This window comes from Centroberyx affinis, unplaced genomic scaffold (genome assembly GCF_046629955.1).
Source record: "Centroberyx affinis isolate AG114_WGS23_722 - 3 ecotype Tasmania unplaced genomic scaffold, CSIRO-AGI_Caff_v1 ptg000939l_1, whole genome shotgun sequence".
In the NCBI taxonomy this organism is placed as follows: domain Eukaryota; kingdom Metazoa; phylum Chordata; class Actinopteri; order Beryciformes; family Berycidae; genus Centroberyx; species Centroberyx affinis.
The window spans coordinates 170,001-194,854 of NW_027279514.1; the positions used below are offsets into that span (position 1 = coordinate 170,001).

The window sequence follows — 24,854 nt, forward strand, 5'->3', positions numbered from 1 at the left end:
GGCAATTATCTCTCTTCGTGTCTGCAATTCACCATTTTGTACTTAGCGGCTTGACAACGGCTAGGAACATTTTGTTGGAGTAATAATGGGTCTGGGATATTTATACTGTAGCCCACTCCAGCTTAGCTCTGTGAACAGGCTGATGTGAGACACCAGAAGAGGGAGAAACAAACTAGAAGAAACACTACAGAGGCAAACACTACTTCTTTGTGTACATACTGTAGTAGAGGTTTTGGTACAATATGCTTTCAGTGTTGTGCTGTGTGAAAACTGTATCATGAACTTGAGCTTTGTTACTGAAATCTCACTTCTTATATCTTATATGCCTGGCCTGTCCTGTCGACTCCTACCATTTTTTATTGGTACATTTTTATTTATAAGGCCATTCTGGGTCTGCTTCCTCATTATTTGTGCTCTTACATGTCTCAAAAACTTGGTGGAAATTACTGTCTGTGATCCCAGGAATGGTTTTGACTGTCTGTCCCTAAGGTCCAGACTGAATTAGGCAAAAGGGGCTTTCATGTTCTCTCCTCCCTCTTCATGGAACTCATGGAAAATGATTTAAAGCTGGAAGCTGGCCTCTCTTGGTTCCTTTCAAATGATTATGAAGGCTCAATAAGGAGCTGTCTCTACTTTATTTAGCCAAGATCCAAGTGAACTTGTCCCTTGAACCTATATGAGATGGCTACTGAACTACTGTCTTTTCAGCGCTCATACTGTATCTTACATTTTGATTTTGCACTTAACCATCATAGGATTGGGTTTTGGGTTGTTGTGATGTTTCTTTATTGGCCAGGTAGCTGGCCAGCAAAAGAAACTCTTAATCACAGTGGGATTGACTTGACTTGGTTCAATGAAGGTTAGATAAAGAAAAATAATTAAAGTTTGTAATTCTATCATGCGACATCACAGCTACAATGCAACACTACAAAGGAAACTGTTCGGACCCTTCAGACTGCAGTATCCTATTATAATCCTTGTACTATATTATTACAATACTAGTTACCACCATTGCCAAGAGACAATACAGACTTCACTGTGTGCTTAATCATTATGTAAGAGCAGCACAGGAAATTCAGAATCCACTTAAGCTCTAAACATCTATAATTTTCAGATGATCTGCATGACCTTCATAATCTTTGAATGCCAATATTCTTATAATTGCCTTTGAAAAAGTGTGTTTGAACTTACTAATGTACAGTATGTACGCGCACGCTCATATTTACCTGCATGCCTAAGTGCGCGCGTACTTTTGTGTTGGTGCGTGTGCATGCTTGTAAATGTCTGTGTAAATGTGTGTGTGTGTGCATCACTCCCTCTTAAATGGGAGTGAGGAAGTGTGTGAGCCTGTAAGTATTTGAGTGTGTGGGTGTGTGTGTGTGTGTATTTACTCCTCTCTCTCTAAAAAAGGAACAAAAAAAAAATGGGAGAGGGAGATGCTGTGTTGAGTTATAGTGACATGACTCACGCGCTGTCTGCTGCTGGTGACTGGTGCAGCTCTTCTAATTGCGTGTCTGCACTGAATGATGGGATACTTAATTCCTACACATTCCACACAATTGCTTTTCAAACCGGCGGAGGCCCGGGGAGGCAGAGGAGGCTTTCTCTGGCCATATGGAGAGGGAAGCAGAGCCCAGGCTCAATAAATGGGAGCTTCCCGCCTCATCCCTGCACCAGACTAGCTGCTATACTGTACTGGAGCCGCAGACAGGCACATGAAGCAGCAGGCCTAATGAAACACATTCAAAAACACCACACACACACACACACACACACCAAGCACACATCGGGTATGATGGACGGTTGAGTCTCTTAAACACACTCCCAGACACAAAAGCAAACATACACACACACATTAGCATAGTCTCTCACTACACACAGGCAAACACACACTCACACAGACACACACACTAATGCAAGGTCTCTCACATACACATAGGCAAACACACACATTCACAAACACAGATAAACACACACACTTGCGTGTAGCCTCTCAGATATACACAAGCAAACACACACATAACTCACGCATTGGTCTCGTGCATGCACACAACACACACTTGGATATATTCTCTCACATACACACAAGCGAACACACAGTCACACACACACACACACACACATGCACATTCTCTCACATACTGTACAAACGAGCAAACACATACACACACACTGTATTCTCTCAAATACACACAAGCACACAGACACAAACACACACAGCCAAAAACACACATATATTCTCACACATACACACACACACACACACAGCTCTATAACGTGTGTTGACAGTCCTGTCAGCATGGTAGCACCATCAGGCTCCCTGCTGTCCTGTGAATGGGTCACTTCTTCTTCTCCTTCATCTCTCTCTCTTTATCGCTCTGTCAGATCGCCTGTTGTCTGTTGTGTCTATAATAATAATAGTGATGTAGTGGTAAAATAGTTGCGGTGTTAAACAGCTGAGGAGTTCGGCTACACTGTGACCCCAACCTCCTTAATATTTATATTTTTGGTGGCTATGAGGCTGATGGGTGATCATACTCTATGATGTAGGTAAACCTCAAATACCGGCATGTACTTTCAACTGCATCACACTGCTCAGCACCCAGAAGCACATTTCCTTTATTTGTTTAATTGTTCAGTAATACGTTTTGTAAATTAATTCTTTATTTGAAGGCAGTAATGTGTCCCAGAGTTTCCCCTACCATTAAATAAGTGAGATGGGTCAATAATTTCATTAGTATGGCTTTTAATGGAGAGTTTTAGTGTCCCATGATGGTCTAAATGCTGCTTTAGAGTTCCTAATTTTCTCAGTTCCTCATTTTTTGATTCAAGCACTCATTGCTGTGGTGTTTCTGCACTGCATTCCCACAGATCACCTGTCAATCAAACAGTGTGTCCAGTACTGTGACTTCTTTCTCCTTGGATTTTTTGTTGATGAAGTTTGAGTTTCTGTAGGTGGCGCTCTTTTCTTTGTCTGTTCAGCCATGGTGGCTATCGCTGCTCATGCTAACTACCCAGTTCTTCTTCTACAGTATATATTCTAAACAAACTGGAAACATTAAATGCATCACTTCCTGTGTGCCAGAAGATTTTTCCCTTGAAAGACCTACCAGACACTGAGTGTTTAGAACAGCAAACATAAAAGCTTTCATGAATTGGCTATAGGTTGAATCACTATTACTAGAGAGAAGAAAAATGGACCAATGGATCAATTTATGTATGAGAATGTTGTGGATTATTACTTTAAAGATGTTGAATATCAGCACAAAATATTAGCTCTCGGCAGCCTCAATACAAAAGTACTGGTATCGGTATCGGCCTTGCCTTCAAAAAACGATATCGGTCAACCTAGTGTGAGCTACAACAGCTGCTAGGAGCCTTGTTCATTGACGTGACCCTGGAAATTCCCTTGCCTCCCCCAGACCCCTGTACAGTCAAAATAAAAAGAGAGAGAGATACATAGATATAGAGGGAGAGAGGGAGAGAGAGAGAGAGAGAGAGAGAGAGAGAGAGAGAGAGAGAGAGAGAGACTGCTAATGCATTCAGCAGCCAGCCCTCGTTCAGGCAAAGCCCTTAATGACTTTAATTGATCTTTATTAGCTCCAATTAGAGAGGGACACTGGGGGGAAAACAAGGTTGTGATTCCTGCAGACAGATCAGAGAGGAGGTGAGGGAGGTGAGAGAGGAAGAGAGAGATGGATGCAAAGAGAGAGAGAGAGAAAGAAAGAAAGACAGTGAGAATAAGAGACAATACAGAGAAATAGAAGAAACCAAGAAAATCTGCTTTTCTTGGTATGTTTTAAATGTGCAACTAAACAACGTACATTTTGGGGTCACTCATTTCTGACTTTTATTTGTATCCTTTAATCATTGATATTTCTTCCATTTTCAGTCGTGCATGTTTTCACTTAACACACATTCGCTGGCTAGCTGGCGAAAAATATCTGACGGGGTAAAATCATTTGTCATGCATACAGTATTTGTCTATATTTCAAAACCCTGCTTCATGCCACTGGATCTGCTACATTAGACTCACTTCCATTGATGTAGTGGTACATAAAAAAGTGGGCAAACTATAAGTTCCAGTCAATGATTATTTTGATATTTTTTGATTATATTTTCAGAAAAGCATTCCTCCGTATTCCTTACATCATTTTGATACTACTTACTATGATGTACACTATGAATTTACATCTTGCAGATTTATGTCAGCCTAAAAAACGTGGGTAAACTGAACATGGTAGAGGCCAGATTGAGGAACGTTTAATCTTTCAGCCTCTTTTTGTTTTTTGGGCACAGCGTTAGTGCGGCAGTGAAGAATCAGACTGTGTGAGGTTAGCAGATACCCAGCTAGCCATCAGTGCTGTTGCTGTTATGGTAACACATTCGCAGCCTTGTTACTGTGGGAGTGGAAACCTCATCCTCCACCCCAACCCCACCCCTCCTCCTCCCACTCCATCCAGCCCACCATCCGTCCCTTCCTCTCCCCGGCGCTGTGTTTGTGTTTCTAGGAGGAGCCGGCTGACCCCTGACCCCCTGGCTAATGAGAGCGATAACGAGGATTAAAAGGGGGCGACTGGAAGGTGTCTGAGAGTGGGGTTTAAACAATTACACTGGGCTGCCAACATGCCTTTCTTCATGACTCAGGAAATTACAGTCTCCCTCTCTCTCTCTCTCGCCCCCCCCCCCCCCTCCCCTCCCCCCCTACTCTTTCAGTCCACACACAAAAGAGAGGGCTTATGGAAAATAATAAATTATCTCGGGGCCACATTAACTTGGATGTAAATCGCCGGGCAATTATGTTTTAATAGCCCTTTAAGAGAATGAGTAATTGGGGGTGACGCTGCTGGGGTTGATCAGGCTCACCCATCTCTCTCCCTCTGCGCCCACTGGAAGCGAGCTGTGGGTCTGTGTATCGGTCAGCATACAGTATGAGTGTGTGTGTGTGTGTGTGTGTGTGTGTGTGTGTATGTTGGAAGATTTAACCAGGTGTCACAGGTGTTTACATAGGATTGTAATCCCTTTGCATGCGTCCTAGGTCAACCTCTATCTAGGTAACTGTTATCTCTCTGAAGCCCCACTTAGGCCTCCTTCACACACGGTTGGTATACTGCAGAAACCATGTAGCTCTAATTTTCCAGGCAGTTTTCTATTCTTTTCTTTTTTTTGTTAAGGTGAGGCATTACTGGTGCAATTGCTTGGCTGATTGATTGGTCAATTTTGAGATATTAAATCAGTGTAGTTTCATAAAATCTGAAAGAAATCATCAAAAACAGCTATAAACCGTCAACCAAGCACAAAAATAACATTTAATGGGCTTTCCTCAAAATGACATGTTCTTTGTATGTGTCTTTTGTATTCAGATTACAGCTAGCCTATAAACCACTGTCATAACTGTATCAGAAAACTTGGATGACAATCATTATACTATTATTAGTACTGTGACGTCTTTTTCCTTAGATTTTCTGATGAAGTTTGTTTGAGTTTCTGTAGGTGGCGCTCTTTTTTTTGTCTGTTCAGCCATGGTGGCTATCGCTGCTCTTGCTAACTGCCCAGTTCTTCTTCTGTTTATTCCAAACAAACCGCTGTTACTGCTGATGGAAACATGAAACGCATCACTTCCTGTGCACCAGAGAATTTTTCCCAGGAAAGACCTACCTGACAAGTTGAATCACTATTGTGTTTTATCAATCAACTATAGAGAGAAGCAGCTAAAAATAAACATTTATTTACATGAAAATGTTGTGGATTATTAGTTTAAAGGAACAGCATTGTCAGTTTTCAGCTCTGTAGTCCCACCTACTGCACAACCTGCATCAAGAAGCAGTGTGTACTGTGTGTTTGTGTCTTAGTTATATATACGTATATGTGTGTGTGTGTGTGTGTGTGTGTGTGTGTGTGTGTTTGTTTGTGTGTGTACGTGTCCGCATAAGAAAGAGCCAGAGCATCTGATGAGACCCCCAACCACCATCATCATCCCCACTAACACACACACACACACACACACACACACTCCGCTTGTCTTGTCCAACAGTGTACTACAGATAAATGAAGCGGGGCAGGTGAGTGCGACCCTGGCCAGCTCCCTTCGACCTCTGATCTCTGGCCCAGACGTTGACCTGTGGATGATCGGTGTGTGTGTGTGTGTGTGTTTGTTTGTCCATTGTGGGGGAGGGGGGAGGGGGGGTGAAGAGAGAGGAGGCGATGGTTGGGTTGGGAGGGGGGTCAGGATCAATGTGAGGTGGGGAGAGATCACCACAGGCCAGACCCAGCGAGTCGAACACCACCAAATGAGACTGGATCAACACAACCAGCAGGGGAGGAGGAGAGAAAAAAGGACAGGAAAAAAGAGAAAGAGAAAGAGGACAGAGAGAAAGAGAGAAAAATAATGATAGAGATCTGAAGCTAGAAAGAGTCCGAGACACAACAAGGAAATAATCAAAATGCTCTGCAGGATGTCGGGCCTTACTGCAATGAACAAGCAAATGGTGGAATAAACCTATACTTATCTTCCCTTACTTTCATCTTAGGAGGAAGACAAACGGGGTAAGAAATTGATCAGATGAGCATCTGTTAGGCTTGGCAACAGTCACAAGTCTACAGAGACAGTTTTTAAACCCCATTTTTCAATCTCATCTCCATTACTGTCAACACCGTACAGGCACTTAAAGGAATCTTCCACAGTAAAAGAAGAAAAGAAAAAAAAAGAGCCGTATATGCAAATGCAAGCTACTGCATTTCAGTACTTAACCCCCTTTGTGTTTCGTTTTAGATAAAGGTTCTCTCGTTCCTGCAGTTAAGCGCTTGACACTGACAATTTGTGCAAACATTGAGTTCTCGTAAGTGTAATGGAGTAAGAGAGTAAAAAGTTTTGCCTTTGATGCTACCTCTTGTCGTTTAAAAATTTAAAGGCTATCTCTATATTTCAGCAACAGAATGCTTAATACAATGTGGTTCAACCAATGTGGGTTTTGATGGCCGATACCAAGGCAGATATTTTTAGACTCAAGTCGCCGATAGCTGATATTTTGTGTCGATATTCAATATCTTTAAATTTGGCCATTTTCATGCCAGAAAATTTGGTGTTTCCCACAGAATTTTGTTCTTGAGCGGAATAAAAAAATGGATTTAGATCATGGGACATTAATAAAACTCTCCATTGAAACCTTTACTACTTTAAGTCTTTTAAGTCCATTAACAGTTCTTTAAGGTAGTGTGAAGTACTGTACCCCACCTATTCAATGTTATTGGAAACTCTGGGATACATTAGGCCTTAAAATGAAGAAGTAATTTACAAACAAACATTATTGAATGAATAAATAAATGTGCAAAAAAATTTAATTTAATTGGACATTTTATATATTTTTGATGTAGCTGTGGTTATGAAGGAACCTCCATCATATGGAAGTGGATGACATGACTGGCTGATATCCAATATAATAAAAAGCCAAAAGCAGACAAATATATCTTCAAGCTGATTTGGCCTAACCTTGACACAAACACACAAAGCCCTGGCATCTGTGAAAACTGAACTGCATGGATTATGTGTATCCTACACTGGAACACCTTGTGGTGTGTGTGTGTGTGTTTATCTTTGTCTAAATGCAAGTGTGTATCTGTGTGTCCCAATTTCTCTACCTCCCGTCCCCTCAGTGTTTCTGGCTGAGTCTCTTTTATTCCCCCCTGAGCTGCTCTGTCACCCATGTCGCCAGGGGACAAGGAGAACGTGGCGTTTTCCCCCGGATCAAAAATTTACGAGCAATTAAAAGTCGGCCGACGCCCGGCATCCATCAGCCCTGCGTGCTGCTGCCAGGCTGGGTGAGGGGAACTCGCCGTAAACCACACGCTATATACTTTTATATCTGTTTTCCCTCCAAAGAGGGAAGGTTATGGCAAAATTATGTTTTACGGTCCCCAGTTTCTACCGCGATGTAGACATCTTTCATGAAACGGGCTCGTTGGAGGTCAGAGCCTCCGGAAGAGAGACAGAGAAATGTGTGTGTGTGTGTGTGTGTGTGCGTGTAAATGTGTGTTTCTGTTTCTGTTTGTACCTTGATCTTTGTGTATTTTAGAGTTAGGCGTGACTGAGGGCTTTAACACGAGTGCAACATATCTGTCTGTTCCTAAGGCCTATCAGTTACTGTGGGAAGAGTGACCTAATTACCCTGCTGTTTATTAGTGCAGCGCTCTGATTTATCTCCCTATGCTGATGTAATTTCACCAGTGTGTGTTCCTCCTCAATAATGGCAGCAAGACGCATTCTTATAAACATACTGTAAACGCACACAGTTGCATCTGAATATGCACACACACACCCTCGTGCACAATGATCCATTGCGACACACCTAATACACAAAAAAGCACGCGAACCCTCATACATCAACACAGTCACTCTTTCACTTTTTCTGGCTGCTCGCGACAGGCCCAGACTCATTTGCATCCTTAATTGTGTTGTAATGTACTTTTAATTTGAAAATGGAGGCAATTAATTATTTTGATATGGAACAAAATGCCGCAAATGTAAACATTCTAATAGTTCTCCGCGAACACAGCATCATTTTTCAAAAGAGGGATTGAATCTTATCTCATTTTTTAATGCCATAGCAGATTTTTTTTTTTTTAAAGATACCGTTTCACCACTCATGCATTCTCCTTGATATTCACTTTGTCTTTGCGGAGAGGGCAGCGTTTCTTTGATCTATTTCTCTGCTGTTATTTTCCATCTAAATCTTCCACAGGATAATTACTGTAGTTTCACCTATGCTATCAGAAGAGATTAAATGAAATTAAGCCTGTTTGGACGTTCTGCTTCGTCTCTGCGCGCCATCCCTCCGGTGCAAGCCGCTAACACCAGACTCTCTACTTTCTATTTCTGGGTCAGAGAGGCTTCAAGTGGAGATGTGATTCAGAGATTAATTTTTTTTTTCTCCGCCGACCGCGTGATCAATAGGTGTCAGTGTTCAAAGGATGCTGAGCAAGCCGGAGGAGAAGTGAGGAGAGAAGAGAAGAGAAGAGAAGAGAAGAGAAGAGAAGAGAAGAGAAGAGAAGACAAACAAGAAGAGAAGATGTGAAGCAACAAGAAGAAGAGAAGACAAAAGAGAGGAGAGGAGAGGAGAGGAGAGGAGGAGAGGAGAGGAGAGGAGAGGAGAGGCTGATCCATTTGTATGGGCCCTGGAAAAACTGACAGTTTCACTCCCTCAGCCTGATAAACTCACCACAGAGAGGAACAGGATGGATGCGTGTTATTTTTCCCCCTCTTTTTCGCCCATCTCCATCACCTTTTCTCCCCCTCTTTCTCACACACACATTTGCTGTCTTCTTATATCTTTATACCCTCCCAACCACCACCACCACCCAGACCCTATCTCTTCCACTCCCTCTCTCTCTCTCTCTCTCTCTCTTCTGATTCTCCTGAGGGTGCAGGGAGCTCGCTGACATCACAGCCGGCCTGGCAACAGCCTATAAATTATGAGTGACAAGTCTTTGGACCAATAAAAGCACCGCCATATTTCATGCACAGTAAATCTGATTGCAGATTGCTCTGGCGTGTGGCGGCTGACATGTTTATTGTCGCCATGGCGGTGGGAGCTGTGTGTATGTGTAAATGTGTGTGTGTGGGGGAAGGGGGGGCGGGGGGGGGGTGCTCCCCAACACCAGCGTTTCTAAAGCTCCCAGTCTATATGGAGGTCAAACAGATGGGAACTCTGGGATGCGGGCGACCCCATCCACCCACCCACCCACCCAACCCCCCCCAATCCCCCCCAGTCCCCAAACACACACACATACACACATACACATCAATCTGACACCCCCCAACCCAGCATCTCCAAGGCAGCTATTTTTCCCTCAGCTTCTACAAAGCCATGCAGTTGCTCCTTTCACTGCAACCATCTGTCCCCAATCCGCACATGTTCCCTATGAAACTTTTAAAGTGCTTTATTTTGTCTCCATGTTTGGTGCTCAGCGCTCATTGCTGTGGTGTTTCTGCTGTTTCTATAGTTCGATTTTTCTTTGTCTGTTCAGCCATGGTGGCTATCGCTGCTCATGCTGACTACCCAGTTCTTCCTCTATATATTCTAAACAAACTGGAAACATTAAATGCATCACATCCTGTGAGCCAGAGGAGACCCACCTGACCTCGGAACAGCAAATGTAAAAGCTTTCATGAACTGGCTGTAGGTTGAATCACTATTGTGTTCCATTGAGTGGCTATAGAGTGTATAGAAAAACAGATTTATTTATCTGAAAATATCACATATTATTCCTTTAAGAGCGCCTCATAACATATACCACAAGCTACTCAATAACAGACAGCACTCATACTCAGACATACACCTACACTAGAACCACAGCCTTGACTCTTTGTCTCTGTTGAGACTCCAACACAGACTGAGAGAGGCACAGTCATATTCTTTAGATGTCAAACTGTAACAACTAAAGTGGATTCCCCTCTCCTCTCCTCTCCTCTCCTCTCCTCCCTCCCTTCGTCCTTTTCTACCTTCTTCCATTTCCTCCCTTCTCCCTCCCTTACCATCGCTAACCTCACATAACCTAAGCATTCGGCGTTATCTTCAATTTTCTTGAACACGGATCCTCTCATTAGCGATATCATATCTAATCTTTAATGTATTGTAACAACCTCATTGAGGGTAAGTGACCCCGTGCTCATTGCGCTGTCTAGTCCGTCCGTCCTCGCCCATGCAATAAACCATTCTTCATAATTAGTGTGGCCGCTGCAGTATGATCAGGGCATTACAAGTCCTCTGCCACAGCCCCTAAATGGACAGATTTCAACAGAAGCCCGCTGGTGTGATCGGCATCATTATATTTTAATTAATCCATTCTTCTCACAGCAACACAGTAATTACAATCTATTTTATGACACGGCATACTGCGAAAGAGGGAATGGAAGAGGGAAACAGGAAAGCAAGTGAGAGGGAATAAGAGACAGAAAAGGGAAAAGAAGGGGAGGGGAAGGTCGGGAGAAAAAAGGGGTTGAGAAGTGCATGTGCTGTATAAAGAGAGGTGAGGACAACGAGTTACAGCCAGGATGAGGGAAGGGAGACACACAGAGCGAGAGGGAGAGAGGGAGAGAGAGAGAGAGGGAGAGGGAGAGAGAGGGAGAGAGCAGAGGAAAAGCATCACAAACGCTATGACTGATTACAGCTATGTCATCGCCCGGCTGACATTGTAAAAGCGTTGTAAAAGCATTGTAAAAGCGTTTATACGATGTCTGGAGGAGAACAGGACTTGAAACATCTCTCTCTCTCTCTCTCTCTTTCTGTCTCCCTCTGTCAGATTCACGCTTCATACATTAAGAGGGAGAGGGAGAAGCTCCATTTCCTCCAGTCCTGCTCTGTATAAATCAGGACAGGTATGGATACTCAGACATGCCGGGGGTGTGATAATAACATTAAAGGATTACAATGACACTCCTCCCCGGACAAGATCACTTGTCTCAACTGTCATAAAACAGATTGCTGCTCTTTGCGGTTGAAGCGGTTTATGCGAGGAGAGTGTGTGGGTGTGTGCACGTACTGTGTGTGCACGAGGCAACTAGTGAACAAGGGAAAGATGACTTTGACCATGTCATCCACTGCAGATTACTGTTTACTTGTTTACTGTTTTACTTGTGTAAACTTGTCCTAAGTAACATAATCCATCTGATTGCTCCAGTTTAATACACAAGCTCATTACTCTCAGTTACTTTTAGTTCAAAATATGAATTTAAACAAGGAATTTATTCTGATTTAACGGTTTTCTGTAGCAGTGGTTCTCAAAGTGAGGTGCAGGGGCCTCCAAGAATCCTTCATGAGGTTATCCAGGCGTTCCAAGCAAAATGAAGAATAGTCTTATTTCACTACCATTTAATTTATTAGAAATCATTCTAGTTAGGGAATGTATAAGAATGACTATTGTAATCATATGTTTCACTCTCACCACTATTATCTCTCCCACCTACGGTAGACAGCTATATAATTCATTACTAAATCAACAACAACAAAATCTCTGTGACATGAAAACATTTAAGAAAACATTTTCAGTCCATACCCATGCAAAAAACAAATAACACATACAACATAATTAGTATATTTGGTGTAGTATGATTAAAATGTTTCTATAGCATTATTATTATTGTTATTAACTGCAAAGTCGTCTGAATTTCTACACAAGTTCTACACAACCAAAATAATTTTCCCTTTAACCATTTTTTAACCTTCTGAACAACCTATTTTTCAAACTGTCTGCAATCTAATTTCTGTGTTTTTATAGTAAAATCAGTTTATTTATAGTTACCAACACTTTGCAATCACATTACTGTAATCCAATCAAATGTAATCGATTATTAAATGTACTCCCAACTACCACATGTTAGTGTTTGAACCCGTGGGTGTGTGTAGGCATGTGCAGTATCTCTATGTTATTGGGGGTGTGTCCCTGTATGGTGAACCGTTGTACCTTGATGGCTCATAATGCACCATTGTATTAGAGTACCTGTGGTGAACATGGTATCCTGCTGCGTTGACGCTCCACCCAGGCTCATTGGGGTCAGGGATCTTGGCCGTCTTGGCGATCAGATGCTGAACATCCCTCCACGTCAGCTCAGGACTGAGGCGAGAGACATAAAACAGAATATCATCAAACGCATCCTTCCTCGGCCCGTGTTCTACACCGACTCAAACCACCGAGGAACCACTTCAACTCTGGATGCTACTCTGAAAAGAAACCTGCAGGGAGCTGAACATGTGCTCTAGTCTTGTGCAGGAGGAGGCTGGAAGACTGTTTTTATGGGGCTTACAGCACATTTTATCAGGCATGCATGTAAGGCAAACACTAATGCTGAGGTTCATTGATGTATAAATTGAGCCTGTGCCGCCATGACACACTGCCATACCTTTTACTGTAGGTCCTCTAGACATAAAAGAATCTGTTTAAGTCAAGCTTAGAGTTTTAATAATGGTGTCGCTGAAAAACTGTGAATCCAACAAAGAATATTTGAGACTTTAACAAAAGAGCCTAGAGAGTCGAATGTAGAAAAAGTCTTCTTTTTAATCCCAGGCAGGGGAATTCTAATAGAGCGGACTCAAGTGTCATGTCAAGCAATATACTAATGGAATCCAATTAAGACCTTTAAACTGCGCAGAGAGCTGGAGGATATTAGCTCAGTTTTCTATAACAAAAGACCAAAGGGTCGTCAACGAGGGCTTTTTCAGGATATAAAAAACATAAAGGAAATTGGGTTTTTCTCCTTTATCCACTCATTATTGCTCGCTAAGAAAATGACTTGAATGCAGTATATGAAAACGGCTTGGCCACCCATTCTGAACAGCTTTTTCCCTCTCTGAGTAGAAATGCCTCTACTCTCTGCCTCAACAACTGTCTATGGACTGTCGTTTCTCCTTCATAGAAGTACAACAAAGGTAATTAAAGGTGTACAATACAGTTGTGACTAATCTCTCTCACCATTAAGGACGTGCTTCTCTTTATACTAACTGCTACTTATGTCAGCAGGCCTATATCATGTATGTCTATGGGGCTTGCCTTTCAAGGCTGCGGTGCAATTATCTTTACATGTTTAATATGAATATTTGGGCTGAGGCTAAGGTTCAACCACATGTTAAGGCGTATCTGCAGAGCTTTGCGGTGTGACAAACCCCTGCACAAACAGAAACCCTTGAAAAAAATCACAAGTAGCCTCTTCATTATTGTGCCGCTCGATGTTAGACATCTCAGGAAATATCAGGCACAGATATAAACAGATTCATTCCATTCACGTATTGGAAAAACGAGGCAGAACAAAAGCGAGGAGAGGAGCTTTCATTAGCAGCATAAAACAAAACCCTGGCAAGCAGCGAGAGCAGGCAGCTAAAACAACATGATAGGAATAATACCAGTAACACTAATAATAGATGGATAGAATGAAACAAAAAGAGAACGCACAAACAATTATTTTAAGCTTTGATTTCAAAGGGATTGGAGTGTGTGTGTGTGTGTGTGTGTGTTGGAGGAAGGCTAGGCTTTGTACTTTTGAACTGTTGCTGCTCACTGCATGTGTCTGAGTGTGTATATGTGTGTGTGCGTGCGTTCTGTATTACATATTAGCAGCGGCAGTGTGATTGTGTTGTGTGCACACCCCCACCTCCATCATCACCACCACCACCATCACCCCTCTGGTGGAATCAGAGAAAGCCCCGCGGCCCCGGCTGGTTTGCATAAAGCAAACAAAATTAAATTTGCTTTGCTAAATCAAAGCTTGTATGGTATTCCAAGCCGCTCTCTCTGGGACAAATTACTTCAAACGGCCTCCTTTGTATCATAACAGAATAAAAAAAAAAATCAGCCCAATCAGCGGCTCTCCAAAACCCTCGACTCGGGAATTAATTATTGAACCGAGGGCTTTTCTCTCTCCTAGCAGTCCGCGACACAGATCTATTTATTTTGGAAAAGTCGTTTTGCTCTTAAAAACACACTGCTGGCTGGGAACCCAGTTTGCTGCTATCTCTTCCTCCCAATGTTTTGACTCCTCTTTGCTGAACAGCCCCCTAAAGGGACGTGTGAACAGGTTTAGGCCACGGAAAGTCTGAGAAACCCTGAGACAAGCGTCTACCGTAGTCCTGGCTGAACTCAACAATTGCTCACGTTGTACTGGACTTAAGATGAACCCAACTGTTAACTTGAGGTTTCTACCACAGAAAGAGGGAGTTTTTTTTTTCTCTATGCACTAGCTGTTTGTGTCAATGCTTTTGCTGGGGTATGTGTTTTCTGTTCTTCTTGTCTTTGGTTTGTTGGCTGCATAAAAGCACAGCCCCGTTTCTGTTGAACATGCAACACAGAGATGGAAATTTCACCTGCCTGTTCACCCATATGGCTAGTGATTTTCAGACATGGCCAGTGGGCAGAATTTGGGGTGGGGGGCAAATATGAGTTCAATACAGTCCCTCTGTCACTTATAGTTATAGCCCATTTACTTCTGTCTATGTCTAGTTTACATTTCCCATAATTTTTCAATGCATGCTGTTTGAAATTAGACCCTTTTAACTTTAAATTTACTTGTTTTTTGTTGTTTTCAATATACAAACTTTACGGTGTCAAACCTAGCTTGAAATTAACAAAGATGCCATAAATAAAAAGACATGGATGTGACAATAAAGTCTGTAAGGTGACATGTTTGTGAGGGATTATTTTCTGGTGGAGGCTTCCATTTCTTCCTGTGGGTGTCAGGTGATTGACAGGAAGCAGAGTGTAACATAACGCAGTGCTCAACTCGGGCCGAGCGATTGGCACAAACTTAAAAAAAAGAAGTTCTAAACCATACTCTGGACAATCTTTTTGATACAGACACCAAATCTCTTAATAATTATTTTATTTTTGGCTAAATAGTGTATCTTGCTGCGTTGGTCCGCACCGCAGGTCCCTACAGTCGGCATGTGGATATCACAGATATCGGCCCTTCTCCCTCTGGAGAAATTGACTCATGATCTTAACCATAAATCGGACAAATTCTGGAGGCTCTGGAGGCCTTTGCCTTCTTTCCTACAGAGACTTTGACCTACTTGTTTGTCCCTGGTAGGCGATGGCTGATTGCTCCATCTGTATGTGCTATTTACTTGTTTCTTGTCGTATTCCTGTACAATTTATGTATATTTATTATTATTTTTTTTATTATTATTGTTTTTTTTTTTTACTTGTTTTTCCTTTCAATTTAACTTTTACATATTGCAGCGTCTGTTGTTGGTTTGGGGTGGGATTTTTATGTTTTGTATGTTTTTCTGTTGTTCTTTATGTTGAAAGCTGTGCATGTGTTTGTTAAATTTAAAAATCAATAAAAAAGAAAAGAAAAAAAAGAAAAAAAGAAGTTCTGTCCTTGGGATGCAACAGCCTCCACATAAACATGACCGGGCTGCAGCTGAGGGAGGCTGCAGGGACAGAGAGCAACAATATATCTGCCTCCTCCAGACCCTTACAGCCCTCAGACCCTCGCCAAGCCTCACAAACCAGCCCAGCAGCCGTCACAGTGAGCACACAACTGTTTACAAATCCCCAGTTAATAGGATCAGGCCTCATTGACTGGGCCGCTCCGATGTGTCTGATGTAATCTATTAGCTGTATGATAGTCAGTGTCTCAGTCCAATCGATAACCCTGGGCCTCCATATTGCTCCACTGTGGACTGTTACTCCTCTTTAGTGCTGCTTAGAATGCAGGCTTAGCGGCTATACCGTGTGTGTGTGTGTGTGTGTGTGTGTGTGTGTGTGTGTGTGTGTGCGTGTCTGTGGGGTTTGTGTCTATCTACTTGTCCTTGTGTGAGAGGCAGATGAATGTGTTTCTGAGGTTTTTTAGTGCTGGTGTGTGAGTGTGTGTGTGTGTGTGTGTGTGTGTATGTATGTCAAGGTGTGCGTTCTAGCATGTGAAGCACTTTGTGAGCCTGTGTACAAGGTAGTGTATTATGTGTTTCTCTACGTATATATATGAGCACTGCTAACCCATATAACCTATATAGCTGACACTGAGGCAGATGTTATTTCTGTAAGGCTGCATGTGTGAATGCATCTGGGGATTGCGTGCATGTGTGTGTCGGGGTGTGTCGACTGTCTGTTGCGTAATTATGTTGATATTTGTAATATCCGTGCGCCTATACACGGGTGTATTGTTGTATAATGGTATGTATGTGTGTATTACTGCGGCTATACAGTAGACGGCGGGCTTGGAAGTGCACATTGGTGAATGTGTGTGTATGTGCTGTGTTTGTGCGTGTCGGAGTGTGTCTGTAGCTGGTGTAACTGGGTTTCCAATTAAGTTGAACCACAGGCCGGATCAATGCTAGTCCTCTGTGTGCAGGAATGAGCAGCCCTGGGCCCTCGGAGCATGCCCACGAATAATTTATCACTCACACTGGGCCTGGGCAGAGAGGAGGAGGAGGAGGAGGAGGAGGAGGACGAAGACGAGGAGGAGGAGGAGGAGGAGAAGGAGCACAAGGACAAAGTGTCCAGCCCAGGGGAAAAAGAGAGAGAGAGAGAGAGAGAGAGAGAGATGAGGAATTGAGGGGACAGAAAGATGGAGGGGTGAAGAAAGAGAGAGGGATCAGGACCCGCAGGAGAACACTGTCAGCTCAGAATCATTTAGAAACACCAAGCTCAAGATAAATCCTCATAAACAATAATCAAAAATGACATCCTCTAGGGAGGAAAAAACACATAATTCTTTACATATATCGTATATAATATGTGTACACTTGTCTTGTAAATGGCGTTACAAATGAAGGAAGGAAAAGGTGGGAAAATGTATAGTAGGGATGAAGCGATATATCAATTTGCCGATATTTGCCTTTTATTAAAAATCTGATATGGTTCAGTCAGTGTCATCCACCTCTGAAATGATGAATGTGATGCAGTTTGTTTGATTACCTATTTATTGAATAATAGATCAATGCTACACTGGTTGTCTATGGGAAGGCCTAAACCTGAATGGATTCTAATAAGACATTTTGATCAGATTCCACATTTTTTGGCTTGAAAAAGGTCAAATTTATGATATTGAATATCAGCCCAACATACTGGCTATCAGCAGCTTCAATGCAAAAACATCAGAATTGGTATCAGCTTTCAAAATGCCATATTGGTCGATCCCTACTGTATATAGTTGTACCCAGAGAGATTGAAGCAGTAGTCATCTTACATTCATTCTGATGGTTACTTTAGTTAAGCTCAGGATATCCAGATTTCCCTTTTGTGAACTATGACTGAGGGAAATATCAGCGTGATAAAAGTCAGGCTTGTTACTCAGCAGGATGTAATGTGTTGGTACGCGACATCCAGCAGAGTAAACCCCACTGTCTCATCTCACACTGCACATCTTCTGCTTGGACACTTCACATTAAGATCTGGTGCTGAGGCCCATCGCAGCTTATTGGAACGACCAAGAGACTAACACGCATGTTGATGCGCATTTACAGAGAAGCATAGATTCCACCCACACATATAGTATGTACGGACGTGCACACGTGCGTGCACACACACACACACATACACACATGCACGGACATTTAGTTCTTACAGACAAGAGCAGACACACCACACGCATATACAAATATTCACACAGGAAGACAGATCGCCCACTGCCTCACAAAAACACACACACACACACACAGACTTGTACACACACATATACACACACAAACATTCATACAGAAACACAGAACACCCACTGGTTCACAACCATGCACACACACACACATACACACACAGATACTGACATGCACATGCACGCGCACGCGCGCGCGCGCGCACACACACACACACACACACACACACACACACACACACACACACATATATATAGACACATACAAGTTTGATTGCACAAACGTTCTTGCAGGAACAAACCACCCACTGTCTCACAATCACACACGCTCACACAAACAGACATATACAGACAGACAGACTTATACACACATGCATATACATGCACAAACATTTGAACAGAAATACAGAACACCCACTGGTTCATAACCACACACACACACACAAACACACACAGATACTCACATGCATGGACACACGCAAACACACACACACACGCATGCAGGCATACTGTACATACACACACATATAGGTGCACAAACAGTCATAAACAGCTATACACACACATGCACATGTATATGCAGAAGGAGTCACACACACACACACACACACACACACACACACACAGTGTCCCCACCCTATGGAGAGCCAGTGTTCCCTCCATCTCCGTCCTCAGTTTGTCTCTATTAATCTCATAGTAGCGAGGCGTGGACTGGTAGACTCTCCACATCGCTCTGTAATCTTCTCTTAATGTGCTGCACTCTAAGCCTAAGTGAAGCCATTTGGAGTGACTGTGAGCAGACTGAGATTCCTCCTATGTTATCTGAACAAGTGTTACTAATGGCTTTATCAATTAGGCCCAGTCCAATAACTGCAAGCCTGTGATCTCCTTTAAATACACTCCACCAGCGCAGCACTGATTTCTGTAGTTAATGAGTGTGTGTGTATGTGTGTGTGTGTGTGTGTGTATGTCTATGATTGGTTTCGCGTGTATATATGTGTATGTATAAAACACAAATACATAACTCCTTGTTCACGTTCCATGTATATTACATTTGTGTGACTGCATGTGCACCTGTGTGTGTATGTGTATGTGTGTGTGTCTGACTGCTTGTGAACATACAGTATGTGTGTGTGCGCTTACATGCTTTTTTGTGTGTATGTGTGTGTATGAGTGCTTGTGCACTTCTATGTGTGTGTATAAGTGTGACTTCTTGTGCACATACAGTACAGTATACTATATATATATATATATATATATATATATATATATATATACATATGTGTGTCTGTGTGTGTGTGTGTGTGTGTGTGTGTGTGTGTTTATTGTTTATTGTTTATTGTGGATCCCCATTAGTTGACGCACAAGTGACAGACTAGTCTTCCTGGGGTCCATTTTAAAATATCAATACAAAACAGGGTTAGTTGTTAAAGTTAAACATATATATAAAATTAGAATTACCAATTACAACAACTGTTACTACTGTACCATAATTACAACAAACTTATTAGGACATACAGAGTACTTCAAACTGCGAGAGACAATACACTGAAATCACATAACATAGAATACAACACAAAACTTGAACACTAAAAGCCCAGTACACAAATTTTAAAATGAACAGTGGCAGGAGTTTGGATAACTGAATAGTAGTGTAATGGTAATAGTGTGTGTGTGTCCAACGGAGGTCATACATGGCAGCAACCTCCAATGTGTTTCAGATGACACACATTAGCACACAGGATTGCCCTCGTTGCTGGTGTGTGTGTGTGTGTGTGTGTGTGTGTGTGTGTGTGTGTGTGTGTGTGTGGCAGAGTGTTTGAGTTAAGACCAATTAGAGGGAGTGGATTCAGTTTCCCACATACCCTCCCCACTGAGATCACCGGCTGATTACTCCTTAACTCCCCACAGAGAACGCTATATACACTATACAGCTCATTCAGTCAATGGATATGGGCAGAGAGAGAGAGAAAGAGAGAGAGAGAGAGAGAGAGAGAGAGAGAGAGAGAGAGAGAGGGGGAGAAAGGAGAAATAAGGGAAGAGAATGAAGGATGGGTGGTAGAGGACGAGAAAGAACGACACACAGTAAGGAGAGAGAAAAGGTGTAAAGCTGGGGACACACTACATGACTTTTAGGCCGATTATAGCCATGATTTGGCATCATGACTGATTTGCAAGATCGGACTGAGTTGCAGCAGTCGTACACATGATCCTGTAGTCTCTTGAGAGTTAAAGGAAGTTTTTAGTTAGTCAGCTTACCTGTTAAGTAATGAGAACATAGACACCGACATCATCCATATGTCTCCAGTAGATCATTGGCTCTGGCAACACTTTAGCTTACATTATGTTGAGTGATAGAAAGGCGATATCTCAAAGGTGAGAGTGGTAGCTTTAAGTCATTCTGAATTATATTCTGGCAGTTGTGTGTAGGAGACTGTGTACAGCTAAAAAACACTCTCACCTTAAGTAGTTCCAAATATAAACCATGGCTATATTAAGTTAATGGTATTTAATTTTTTCAATTTATAATTCTACAGGCCATAAAAACCAAACTAATTTGTGTTACTAAAAAGTCAGTTGTCTTACTTTGGATAACGCCAGTCGCCTGTCTATCACTCACTATAGTGTATGATATAGTGTTAGCAGGAATGATGGATGTTCTCATCACTAAACAGCTAAGTTGACCAAGAGGTTAAAAGACCATTTCTATTTTCATGTATATATTTCTGCGGCTGAAACCCAGGCACAGCACCGGCCACTGGGGTTAAGAAGGAGACCATCCATCCCTCCAGACAGCCCATCATTAATAACCTCAGCAGATGTAGCAAAGAATAGACAGACAGGTGGACAGTTGCGGTTGAGTAGTTGAGGACATATGCAGGTATACGCATCCCAGAATGCGAGGTGGGATCACAGCATAACTGACTCCTCAATTCCTACCGGGCAGACGGATAGACAAATAGATAGATGGATGGATGGAGACAAAGACAGATAAATTGACATAGAGGCTGACACAGTGATAAAATGAACAAACAGACAGTCAGAGACAGAGAGACAGACTGAATGACTGAGGAACTGATTACCATGATGGTCGGTTGGACAGGAGTCAAGACGGATGGATGGAGACAGATGGAAAAACAGACAGAGAGGCCAGCATACAGGCAGATAGACAGATAGACAGCGACACCCCGACACTGTTAGGACAGAGAGAGACCGTGGGCTAGCATAGACACCGCAAGCCCATAGAGAGTGTTAGACAGGCCCTCCAGGAATCTGCCATTCTGCAATAGCACCGCATTTTTCAATATCAACTATTCCCTGCAGAAAATTCTCACATCGTTTCAGAAATGACAGGGATGATTAGTTTCCAAAATCTGTGCAATTTCATCAACAGTCTCGCAAGCAGCTGCTTAATACAACTTTTTTTCAATTTTTGCCAATACGCTCACTTTTATAGCAAATCAACAAAGAAAAAGAAAAAGATTGCAAGTACATTTTGAGCATTTTTCATCAGTCAGAGAAAAACTGCAATTCTGGAGAGTGCAGATACATGAAAGGAAGGTGGAAGTGGAGATGATACAGTGGTGAGGGGGCACGTTGACAGTGAGATCAAATCTGTAATCGAATGACTACACATGACAAGAAGAGATACAGAGAACATGCATCTGAATACAGCGGCAGATAGGTGCAAATAGAGGAGCAGCGTTACAGTAGAAGCTTTGGAAAATGGCATGTGTGTCAGAAGTGTAGGTGTGTGTGTGTGTGTGTGTGTGTGTGTGTTCTTGTACTTGCTACATACTGGAGACCAGCATGAGTTTTTAACCAACAAAGTGAAGTCTTTTTTGGGAAGTGAGGACATTTTGGCCGGTCCTCACTTTGCTTCCACTTAAATAGCCTCCTGAGGCTATATAGATGCTATACTCTTGTTTTCACAAAGGTCCCAATTTCACTGTCAAAATGAGTTTTGGACACCTGGATTTTCACACACTTTATGCTCACTAGCGCCCTCAATGCATTAGTCTGGTATTACACCCAAATTATTTTTGCTCACTAGCGCCCTCAATGCATTAGTCTGGTATTACACCCAAATTATCATGAAAGAGTAAAGCCTGTACTGCTGTGTTGTGATCAGAGGCATAAACAGAAATGGAATGGATAGTTTTGCCATAGGGAAGGAATTAATTTAAGTAGTTACATTTATAGTTGAGAAATAAAACAGTTTCGTATTTCTTTATGAACTGAGCTATTTTTAAATGGCTGAGCTCTAGTTAATAGTGCAATATAATTTCATTGTATAAATACATTGAAGTTATATTCCTTAAACAAATGAGAAAAAACACAATGTCAACTATTTCTACATAATAATATAACAGCAGATGCATCTTTGCTGGATAAACAACAAACAAATAATTACAAAATTGACAACGTACTGATGAAGACTCTTATATGTTAATTCAATGAACTATGAACTTTTGGTCTGGAAATTTTCAGGTACATTTTCAAGTACTGATGTATTTTCTTTCTCCATCTTATTTAAATTATGTATATTATACTCCCTGACCACTTTATTAGATACACTTGGCCACCTGGTCACTGTGAGGCAACAAGGCTCCTGAACAACAGTTTAGCTAGAAGGAGGGCTGAGGTCTGATTTTCTTTGATTCTTAGACTTAATTAAATATTGTATTTTTTATTGTTATTATTGTATTTTTATTTATTAATGTTATGAGCTAAGAGAGTGCTGGGGCAAACTGTATTTCATTGCCTATGGTACAGTGTACTTTATGCTCATGACAATAAACTTGAACTTAAACACTGGAGTACGGTGAACTTACTGTCACCTTCAAGAAACCAGTTTGAGATGATTTGACATTTGTGATGAGGCACATTATCCAACTGGAAGTAGCCATCAGAAGATGGGTACACTGTGGTCATAAAGGTATGGACATGGTCAGCAATGATACTCAGGTAGATGGTTGTGTGTGAAAATCCAAATAGATCAGCAGTTTCTGAAATAGTCAGACCACCCAGTGTGGCATGTTCAAACTCCTTTATTCTCTATTCTGATTCTGTTTTAACTTAATAGTTCATAGAATTAACATTAATTCATTTGACTTTATCTAGTTTTAGGACTTGTATGAAAATCTGTTCATGATTTAAGTCGACTTGCTTCAGAAAGATAGAAAACTGAAAGGGTTGACAGGATGCGCCGGAGAGGGGGCGGTCACCCTGGGCCCACTGTTCAAGGTTATGGCTGTGTAGTTGTATGAATATAGGAATGAGGTGCAAATCATAGAGCATGAAAAACAATCCTTGAAAAAAGAGGAACACTCATCATATAGGTATATTAACTCAGACCGGGTTCAGTTTTACATTAAACCTTTTAAAAGGACACAGTAACTTTACATATTTAATACAGTGTGTAGCTGTGTGCTCTCTGACTCCCAAAAACTAGCTGTCGCTGTGCTGTTAGTCTCACCAAGCTCACTGTCCTCAGACTCTGTGTCAGTCAGAGTCAAACAAACATCATCCTCTGTTCCATCCAGAGGAAAGACACCAAAGTTAGTGAATCTTTTATTCTTCTGATCTGTGCTCATACTGTGTGCGCTTCAACATCTGCTGTTGTCGGTTGCAGTGACGTGCTGTGGGTAGGGATGCAGCGATTAACCGATTTTACTATTAATGGCGCTTTAAAACATCACGGTTATTTAATCCCAAAGGCTTCACTACACCGAGTGTTTCTGTTCTCACTCGCAAAAAATTAACATTATGCTGTTACATTATTTTCGGCGCAACCTGAACAGAACAAAGTCACACCAGCGGTGCACCTGCTCCAAGTACCAAGCATATCAAGAGACATGGAGGCTACGCTACATTAGCTTAGCAATCTAACTTGATGCAGCATTTGCGGTATCGCCACCCAGCTTTACACGCCAAAGTAAAGGTAACAGATGAGTTAGATCACGTTAGTGGCAAGTTACTGCCCTGTTCCCACAAGCCATGGACAGGAAGAGGCCCAGAGAGCTTCCCTGGGCAGTGTGAGCTGTGTGATGTGGAGCTCTGTCTGCAGCTGGAAAGAAACTGCTTCAGAGACTACCACAGCCAAAAAATGCTAGGAACTTAGTTATAAAACATGGGGAAAAATAGGGGGGAAAAGGCCAGGAGTGACACTTTCTTTTTTGTAAATATGTAATATAGTTCAGAGTTGCACATTTTTCATTTGGAATTGTTTGATCATGTCATTTGTGTGCTCTAATCTAGCAATAAACTTGTAAAATCCATTTCAGGTATTTTCTTTTCCCCCTTAAAAAAGGGGTAGAAGCACTCACTCATTGCACATTTATTGACAATTCTATAGCCATATAATCAAAATAAATCCAGGTGGCCATATTTGTATTATAGGTGTTAAAGGGTTAATTTATTTTATCATTATTTGTTTTTTTTCTTTCCATGATGACAGGTGAGGCTCTGCCTCCCCTGACCGCACGTCACTGGTCGGTTGGGTCAGTTTGGTCTGTAAAAACTGAAAACACATCAAATCAGCACCCACCGATAACCTGCCTGTTTTTATCCATACAGCATATAGCAGTAACAGATCATCAATTGCCTATTTGCTTTCATTAGCTGCAGACACAGCTGGAGCATGCGCATGCATGCTTCACACAGTTGTTTATAGGACATTAAACTTCATAAGTGTAGATGGCCTTTTACCACCCACTATTCAAAGATAAAAGTCACTTATACACCTGTTTTTATGGTAAATAAATAAATAAAT

The 24,854-nt window shown here is 41.9% G+C and overlaps 1 protein-coding gene across 1 annotated transcript in view; it reads right to left on the minus strand.

Annotated features, from left to right (window-relative positions):
• The window catches only part of LOC139645994 (endoprotease bli-like), a 160,580-nt gene that overhangs the window by 31,992 nt on the left and 103,734 nt on the right, over window positions 1-24,854 (minus strand). The window contains exon 12 of the mRNA XM_071521882.1: window positions 12,496-12,609. Coding sequence (XP_071377983.1) covers window positions 12,496-12,609 — 114 coding nt within the window. The remainder of the gene's footprint in view (window positions 1-12,495; window positions 12,610-24,854) is intronic.